General features: G+C 45.4%; 1 protein-coding gene across 1 annotated transcript; it reads left to right on the plus strand.

The window, feature by feature from the left end:
• The first annotated feature begins 311 nt into the window (after positions 1-311).
• LOC149327940 (solute carrier family 28 member 3-like) lies at positions 312-6,611 on the plus strand. The gene is made up of 4 exons (XM_089563311.1): positions 312-443; positions 962-1,120; positions 2,373-2,553; positions 6,515-6,611. The coding sequence occupies exons 1-4, from the start codon at positions 312-314 to the stop codon at positions 6,583-6,585; spliced, it is 543 nt and encodes a 180-aa protein (XP_089419437.1). The 3' UTR covers positions 6,586-6,611.
• Positions 6,612-9,962: the final 3,351 nt, after the last annotated feature.

A 9,962-nucleotide genomic window follows, 5' to 3' on the forward strand; every position in this document is an offset into this window, starting at 1 on the left:
CTTACGACTGTGTGCTAATGTGCACTTGTGTCATTAGAAAGGAAGTAAAAAATATACAACAAAAATATTGCTTTCTCTATCAAACCACTGAGCAGTATTAAGTGCCTTCCGTAATTATGCACATACGTCTAAATATTTACCTTGTGTTTCTGGAAAACTCACGAATATGGTTCCTCGAAATGAAGCACGGCGCCTGAAAGGGTTAACACAATCAGCGGTAACGCAAAAATAATATTTAGGAGCCCTCTTGGCGATGGTTCGCGCTAATTTGCAGCCCAGAGAAAAGCGCCGTGGAGGCAGTCGTCGGCGGCATGGCGACCGTGGCGGCGATGGCTCCCGCCATAGCGTGCAGCCTCATCGCCTTCCTGTCGGCGCAGGAATGCGTGCATGAGCTTTGCAGCCACCTCGGAAAGCTCGTCCGCATTCCTGAAGTAACGCCCCATGTGAGTATGCATTAATAGGCATGCATTATTGGGCATACATCGTCGTTCTTATTGGTATGAAGTGCACAGATACTCTATACTATTTAACAAACGCTTGCTAATGACGCTGAACATGATTGTAACAAAAGTGACGTCAACATCGTACACAATCCGTACATACTTAAGGTATGACAGACTGAATAGAAATGGAGACGAACGGTAATCGGTGCCAGTGGGAAGCCCGGTGAAATTGCAACAATGCGGCAAGCAGTGCTACTTCCAAAAAGCACATTAAGAAGTTAACGGCTTGTTCAGGGTTCAGACATCAAGGTAACACTGTGGATGGAGGGTAGCGTCTTAGCTATAATTTCCCAGACAAGCGCCCCTGGAGAGCAACATGGTGCGGCCATGTACTCAGCGGACACTACCCTGCTCATGATTATCATGATGATTGCCAGTAAAGAAGAATTTGTTGATCACTTGTCATTAAGGCTGCCTGCTCATAGTGCACCCATCGACGCTTTCTGTTTTCTCCGCAGGCCGTGCTGACGATGCTCTTCGAGCCCCTCGTGACGCTCATGGGCATCGAGCTGTCCGAAGTGCACTGCGCGGCTAGGCTTTTGGCCACGAGGGTTCTCGCCAATGACCTGGTCGCCTATCAGGACCTCACGCGGCAGTCGTCCAGCGGTGGTCTATCGGTACAAGAAACAACTACGCTCAATAGTGAACTAATGGATTTCATAGTGGGCAATATGATGTATGCGTATCTGATACAGTTGTAGCCTTTCTGAAAAATGTAGACTTGAACTCCAACGCATACTTCACTTCGTTCGCAGTGTGGCCATGGACTGCGGGGTCCGGTTTTGGCGCCCTATTGCTTGCTTGTGACTCGCCTCTGCCACATAACTCTTGCTGACTGCTTTAATAAATGTAGCTTTTCTTGATGCTGCTGCACTAACTAGCTATTGTCTGAGCTATTAATTGCTTCTAAATTAATGTTCCGGTCTCTTACGAGAGTGAGAGAGAAACAAAAGCTAAATCTGCTCTATATGAAACAGGGCGTCCCGCTGCCTAGTGGGTCGGACCCTAGCCTGAAGTTCCAGAGGTACTGGCGGTCGAGAGAGCTATATTGGTCAGCTTGAGCTGACCTTCCAGGCTTGTGCTGGGCAGCGCAGCCTCCCACTGCCTTATATAACCGTTTTTATCTTCGGCACTAACTTGGTTTGTTGGCGGGACTGCGTAATATGACATAATGTTGCGCAATAAGGCCACACACAAACTGAGGTACGGACGGCTCCTGGACACCCAAGACATATTGCGAAATCAAGCAGTCCGTCAGTTAGCCCGAGCATGCAAAAAGTGAATGGCAGAAAAAAACGCGAATCAGTGCGCTATGCGAATGTGGACGACTGAATCCAAAATAATACCGAGCGTAAGAAAAATGATACTCGACACCGGGGAGATAACAAAACAGAACACAAGCTGTAACATTGCGCCAGCTGCAGATGAACGTGCCCGAACCTGCCACGCCAATGACCTCGACGTCTGTACGACTGTTCGAATTAATTGGGAAGAGTGCCGGTTCCGAAAGTCATTTTGCCTTCTATTCTTGAGTTGCAGCCAGCAATAACTAGTCAAATATTTAAAAACCTGTTTTGTGCTCAAGACACGTTTTCCCTATTAACCATTATCCTCCGGTTGTGAACAGGGAATTCTAGATCCCGCTTACCATCTATCGGAAACACAACCAGTGAGCCAGGGTATTGTTACAAAACATTCTCCATCGTAGCGGCTCCTCCTGAGAAACAATTTTCGAGGTTTGCCACCTCGACGTTGCTACTAAAGAAGACCACACTTCGGGTGTTTTGTCCGTATTCCAGCAATCCCAGGGCCGAAACTTTGATTGCATACGCGACGAAGATAGCCTGCTTATGGAGCCTCTTGCCGCAGGTGCGAACCAGGCGACTGCTGGCGTACCCGCTGTGCAGCTTTGCCAACGTAGGCTCGACCGCCGTGACGATGGGAGGGCTGAGCGCTATTGCCCCCAGCCGGTCCAGGGACGTGGCGTCGCTCATCTTCAGGGCGCTGGTCGCCGGATGCATCGCGAACCTGCTCACCGCCTGCACTGTCGGTACGGCTACGCGGCGCTTTTAGGTACAGAGGCCAACGGGAATGCCTCGTTTCGAAGGACCAGCATAACAATGAGGCAATGTTTTGCTCTCTATACAACTCTCTCAAAAAACTGTCAGGCGGAAGTTTGTAGGGATAGGGGACAGCAGGCTGACGCAGGGCAGGGTTAATCGAAGACACAAGGCAGAACAGCGCAGGCTACACACGGACAAGAAAGAAGACGAACACACACAGCGCTGTGTGTGTTCGTCTTCTTTGTTGTCCGTGTGTAGCTTGCGCGGTTCTGTCTTGTGATCAACCGACTAGCCCGCGATGTGTTATTCAAGTTTAATCGAAGATTTGAAGGTGAGGCCCCTGTCTTGCATTGAACGCAGTTGGGTCAGTGATGACGATGGTGATATACAGGGTGTTTTACCTAAGATTTTATATAACTTTTAAAAATACGCTGATTGAGTTAGAACACCGCTTTTTGCGGCGCAGTATTGTCAGCGGTGTTGTACGTCAGAATGCAGCTAAGGCCTGAGAACTAGCAGGCTGCTTAATTAATATTCAATAGATAAATTTATAACTACTACTGCTGACTCCTCAATTATGGAGAGGTTTGGTTTGGTTTGGTTTATGGCGCTTAACGTCCCAAAGCGACTAAGGCTATGAGAGACGTCGTAGTGGAGGGCTCCGGAAATTTCGACCACCTGGGGTTCTTTAACGTGCACTGACATCGCACAGTACACGGGCCTCGAATTTCTCCTCCACAGAGATGCTAGCCGCCGCGGCCGGTATCGAACCCGCGTCTTTTGGGTCAGCAGCCGAGCACCATAACCGCTGAGCCACCGCGGCGGCCAATTATGGAGAGGTATATATGTGACATCGTAAGTGATATCCATATCAGTTTTTAAAATTTAGAAAGCACGGTTGCCCTCGGCGCTGTGGTTAAACAAATGTTGGCTATTTCGACGAATTTCGTGCTCTGGAGACGTTGCTTTGCCTGCAAGCTTCTCGAAAGCGCATGTATTTTGACGCGATGATGCCAAAATTAGTTGGGACGCAGCGCCCAGGTTAACCGCGTTTTCGAAACTAAAAACTGATATGGATATTACTTGCGGTTTTCTACACGCCTCTAGCAACGAGCCTAACAACAACTTAACGATTCAATAGTAGTTAAGAATCCTGCTAGTTAGCTCGCCTTAGCTGTATTCTGATGTACTACACCGCTGAGAATGCTATGCTGAAGAAAGCGCTCTTCTATGTCAAAAAGCCTATTTTTAAATATTTTGTTAACTGTTAGGAGAAGCGCTCTGTATATTTTAATTTGCAACTGTAGGACCTTCGCCGAAAGTCTTCATGCGGCAGGGTTAACTTCACAGCTAAAATAGCCGGCTACGCGCGCCACATGCGAAGCTCCAAAATTGCGGAAGTTTGAGAAGAGGCGCTTTCCTCCCTCGCCAACGTGTCTCAGCTCACGGCCCTGGTCCTCCGCTCCCCGCCACCTTGAAGAAGTGGCGCGCGTGAACTTAAAGCTCGAGCTCTCTCCAGAAGTCAGAGGGAGGGAGACGTATAGCTTCACGTGAGATACGGCGCCTGGTCCTTCCTTGGCATCGCTGCGTGCTTCTAATAATTTCGTGCTTGGTTATTTCGACAGCGCATACGAATCGCAGATCTGCGGCGTGCGGCGATCGCTTCTCCTCATTTTCCCCCAACCTACGTAAAAAATGATCTCAGGCTGATGGTTCGGGATAGCGGTTAATTCACACGAGGCTCCACAGCGCGAAACAACGAAGGGACACGACAAGCGAAGCGCTAGCGCTTGTGTCTTATTCCTTTCGTTGTTTTGCATAATGGCCTTTGGCGGTGACTATTTACCCCGCTGTTTTAATTAGCATGTGCGAAATCGTCCTTCATCCGTTTGAGAGCGTTTGTACCAGAGCAGTGATAAGCGACGTCTTGTTTTAAATGGTGTGCTGTAAGAGCCAATGTGTATAATGTATTGGGTCTCATGAAACGCTATCGCGATCCTTCGAAAATGAGGAATCCTTTGAAAATTAAGAAAACAGAGCGAGAAGAGAGGAGATGAGTAGGGCACCGAATTGCGGTGAAAAAATTCGCTGTGGCTTAGCTTGGTTAAGCCCGGTAATTGCGAAAGCAATATCCGTACCTACGCCATCGTACAGCTGGTAGTGTAGCTGGTGGTGGTGCTTGTGGTTAGACTTGTAGTGATGCATCGGTTATACAATCCAAACCAATCCAATCCAATGCAATCCATTCCAATCCAATCCACTCCAACCCAATCCAATCCAATGCAATCAAATCCAATGCAATGTAATCTACTCTGATCTAATGTAATCGAATGTAATATAATCCAATCAAATCCAATCCAATCCATTCCAATCCAATTCACTCCAACCCGATCCAATCCTATACCAATCCAATGTAATCTACTATAATGTAATGTAATCTAATGCAATCCAATCCAATCCACTGCAATCCAATCCAATCCACTCTTATCCAGTCCAATCCAATACAATCTAATCCAATCCAATGTAATCTACTCTAATCTAATCTAATATAATGTAATCTAATCCAATCCAAACCAGTCTAGTCCAGTCCAATACAGTCCAATCCAATCTAATATAATCCAATGTAATCCAATGCAATCCAACTAATGCAATCAAGGTCAAATGAAGGTCAATGGTGGTCACCGCCGCGGCACGATGGTGGTCACTCTGGAAAGTGCAAGTAGTATTGCTTTCGCAATAAAACCCGCTGAATTCCGAGCACCTGCGGTAGCCCACCGTTAGGCGTCGAATGCGGTGTCATTTTGACGAATGACATTCGCATAAGTTGACAATATTTTTTGCGTCGTTGTCGCGTAATTAAGGCTTTAATGCAATTTTTAAATGTTTTCAGTGAGGATTCGGCTGATGCGAGGTTTAGCTTTAAGCTCAGCGGCGGTGGATTGCTGTGGGCGCTGCCAAAGCCTATACACAGATCCGTCGCTGTTTTTCACTGTGTGTTTCGTCTGCGGACGCCTGTAGTTGAAATACAGCAAGATCTGCGCTCGAAAATCGCATTACTGAGAAGAGTGATGGTAGCAAATTTTTGCTAAGCCACACAGCCTTGACCTTCTACAAGAAACTTTACTCCAGATGTTGTAGTTTGGGTAAAAACGCCGTATTGTCTGCTATTTTGTACTTTAGGTGCCCGCGTTAAAAAAAGCCACTAAAAATTGATTTATGATCTATTCGACCATATTTGTGTGAACTTATCTATACTGACATTTTCGTGGGCATCGAATACTAGATAAGCAAAAAATTCGATGTGTAAAATAGGTTTCTTTATTAGTCGGTGATGTGGTATAATCTCTACTAATGTGTGAACGCCACATCCAGAAGGCACGAGCTGAACTTACAATGCGCCTGCGAATCCTGTTTGCGCCTGCGAAGCTAGCTCGATATTTAGTAAGAGTGATCTTTTTTAAATCACTTTCCTCTGTGTACAAAACAATCGCGTAAAGCCTTTTAGACCTCGAGATCTGTTGCAGAGCGAGCCAGAGAAAAAACATTTTAGACCGAGAACGACATTTAAGTGCTCGAAATTTCCTCGGCACCCTCCATCGCCGTCAGCTATTAATTAAGCATGTTCAGAAAGAGTAACGTCGTTTAACTGGATGCTTAAGGAACATTCGCAGTGCAAAAATTACTAGGAACGACAATAACTATTGCAGTCCACTTCACAGACAATTTGAAGTGGACATGTACTGTACCTGCTCGGTTACGCATTTTAAGAGCAGGCCTAATTATTCCTGAATGACCATGTGACTAAAACTGGAGACTGAGCACGTGGTTTTAGCAAACTGCGCCTTTTGTGTGGCACGTTGAAGGAGCGTTGGAAAGCATAGCAAGTGCGGCCAGTGGCACCAGGTCGAGCTGCGTTATAAATTCTGTCTGTGCTTCTCCTCTTCACAGGGACCATGATAACGAACAAGGCGAACCCTGTGGTGGCCAAGTTCAACGCCCTAGATTTCCTCGACGGATGACCCTGCCAGCAAGAGAGTGACGCCGCAAGCTGCCTAGCTATGACAGTACTCGAACTGCGGCCTGTTCGCAAAACCTATAGCGAACACCTTATTCGGAAAGATCGCATTTTAAACGTATACCAAAGTTTTTCCATGATGCCAAGTTTCAACATCGAATAAATTTCAACCCATCTCATAACTCGTTCTCATACAAGTACTCAAATGCAAATGCTTTTCTTCGATGACAGCTCGGGCAAGGGTCAGCGAAACATACTTTGTGCCTCGTTGACAGAGCTGAAAAGACGTCAGTAAGGAACTGGGGACCCTTGCGAAAAGTCACCTGATGACGCCAAACGTTATAGAAATCCTATACATCTTGACTGTTTCTGTGCAGTGAGACTGCTGTCGTCGGTACCACTCGCTCTGGCTTTGGTGCTGTATAACTAGGCATGTGTTTAATAACCAGAATGTCGAAAATGTCAACGATTGACTGTATTTCAGGTGTAACTCCAATGCGAGCGTTTAGGGCCAGTACGTTTGCTGGTTACTGCCGTATTGCTTATTTTCTTCTGCAGCGCCTATATTTTTGTTCATTTCATGGAAATTTTGCTGCCATGGGTAAGGGCGTGGTAACCACTTCCCGTGTCAACCGCCACAAGTCGAACAATTCTCGGAAAGACAAACTGCCGGACAAACTGTGGTTCATTGCGAAACTCAGCGGGAACAACTAGTGGCACGGGCGCTGTCGGTCTCAGTATTAAATTCATACCACCTATGCAGACTTCATAAAACCTAGTAACTTCCTCCTTTTGAGGATGATCATTGTACCAAATTTTGCCAGGAATGTCAAACTAAATTGTACCATTTTTCTCAAAAATTGTACCAAAAGTGCTTGTTGAGTTCTAAAATCAGCTGTTGTCAAGCATAGCTTTAGCGGAACATACAAAAACTGGCTATGGCATCGACAGGGACGCGGCAAGTGCGAATCCCAAAGAATGTACTTGACAGTTTCTCCGTCGTTACGTCGTGCGCTCTCTCAGCCTATAAACCATTATTACTCCATTACCCCCGCTAACACTCCTGCATTCAGAAAATCCCCGCCTGCGACTTCGCCACTTCCCCATAGTGGGTATGTGGCATCTTTATTTGAAACCGACCTACCTACCAATGTTTTAAAAATGCTTACTCAAGGAATCCCTGTGCGTTCAGTCGAGGCCACATAAGATTAACGGGAAGTAAGCCAACCTTCACGAGATTTACATCCGCTCTTTTCGAAATATCGTCCCTATATAGTTCACCTGTTCGTCTGTAGCTTCATTGTGATCAAGGCACCCATATGGACGCCGTATCCCTTAAGAAAAAATCTAATGAAAGTCTAGTGACTTTTGACATTAGGATCTTATGACTTTCTCATGACTTTCTGGTGATTTTCCTAATGAATTCCTAATGGCTTTCTAAAACAAATTGGCCACCGTGGTTCTAGTGTGTTCTTAATGTATGCTTTTCTGATGATTTTTTCTTGACTCTCTCGTGTCCTACCTGCCGCTGCAAAACCTGATCCAAATATAGGGATCACTAATGCAAAATAAGAGCCAAAATAAAAAAATGGAGCAAAAACAAGAAAAAAAATAAACTACAGGCCTAAACGAGGATTCGAACCGCTGACTCCCCATTTTACCACGCTAACCACTACACCACGCCACCAGACGTGATGTAGTGTGCTTATGTGGCGTGATATGCGCAGCCATAGTTGTTTCTTGTTCTTTCCATTGCGAGCATCTACATGCTCGCACGGGACAACAACGTTGTTCAGAAGGACCTTTCAGGCCTGTTGGAAGTGCCAACGTATTCTGAGCCTTGACATACAGCGCCTTGGCCGTATCAAACCGCTTGGCAAACTACAAGTCTCAGAGCGACGGCTGTCCGTTTTACTGTCTTAGCGCTCCTAATCCTTGGTACAGACCACAGCGTTGTGCAAAACTGCACTCCGGGGCACAAATTACTCGAATAATGCGCTAGGTAGCTTCAAAACCTGCGAGCATGTTAGCGACTCGCATCATTCTAATCCAGCTAAACGTTTGAATGTTGTAAACACACATGAGGAGGTGACTGAAGATCGAGAGACTGCGCTGTCTTCTTTTTTTATCTTGTACACCGGTACATCGCATGCTTGTCACTTGTTTTTTTTTTTCTTGTTGCGTTCCTTTCTGCACTGTTCGGACCCAAGTAACGCATAATGTTGCTTCAACGTTGCCTGTAAGTACCAACTTCCATGCGACGTTATGTGACAAAATCTCACATTGCTGCAACGTTGCCTCTGGTATGTTACTATGACGTTTCAAAATTACGTTAGTGTAACGTTTCCAGACATCAGAGCCCTAACGTTAGGTATATGTTTCAAATTTACGTCAGAGTAACGTTTCTAGACATCAGAGCACCAACATTAGGCATTCACATCTCATCAACGTTCAGTGTGACCAATGTTCAGATGATTCTTCTTATTTTGTAACATGTACATAATACTGACAAAGCCACTAGGGCTCCTCAAATTTTCTATGAATTGACAACACACAAACACGTTCAGTGATACATATGACACACTTTTATTATAACATGAAGGCCATTTCGGTAGTAATTATTTTCTAACACGTAAGTCAGTTCACATAACCAATGGCTGTACTTTTCAGTGCTAACAAAATCTCAAAGATAAACTCCAAGTTACATCTGAGCACTCAGTGGCATCATACATTTCATCGAAAAAGTAGGTGTGTGCGAATATTCAAAATGTTCACATATTAACTTCATGCAGTGAACTTCGTCAGCCCATTTGACGGACTATGCACTCCATCACTCCATAGGTTACATCAATACTCGCCATTGCATCCTTAGTACCCATTTCATGGCCGCATTTTATCTTCGTTTTTTTTTTACTTCTTCCACTCTGCTCTCCTGTCTTTATCTCCCAAATTCCCCTCCCTACGCAGAGTAGCATGCCAGCGATCTTTAAACGCCGGCTGAATTCTCTGCTCTTCATTAAAGAGTCTCTCTCTCTCTCTCTCTCACACATATTAACTCAAGTATTATTGTATTCGATAACTCCGACACCACACAGCATGCTGCCGCAATCAGACAGAAAGGAGGGTTCAATACTACAACGCTTTCTGTTCATGTGGTGACATTCATAATGCTAAGATACGGCCTTTAAGTGTTCAGTGAGCATTCGAAAATCCTGCGCAATGCCTTATCTCGGAGGCCACAGCTCAAACTTTCGCCGCTCTCATCAACTGGGATTTGAATCAGTTTATATGATGTCGTCATCAGAAGTAAAATGTATTTTTCCTATGGGTATTACATGAAGGTCGCAATGTTAATATACAGACTGAGTTATAATGTGTCTA

This window comes from Amblyomma mixtum, chromosome 10 (genome assembly GCF_055824585.1).
Source record: "Amblyomma mixtum isolate Tamu chromosome 10, ASM5582458v1, whole genome shotgun sequence".
NCBI lineage: Eukaryota > Metazoa > Arthropoda > Arachnida > Ixodida > Ixodidae > Amblyomma > Amblyomma mixtum.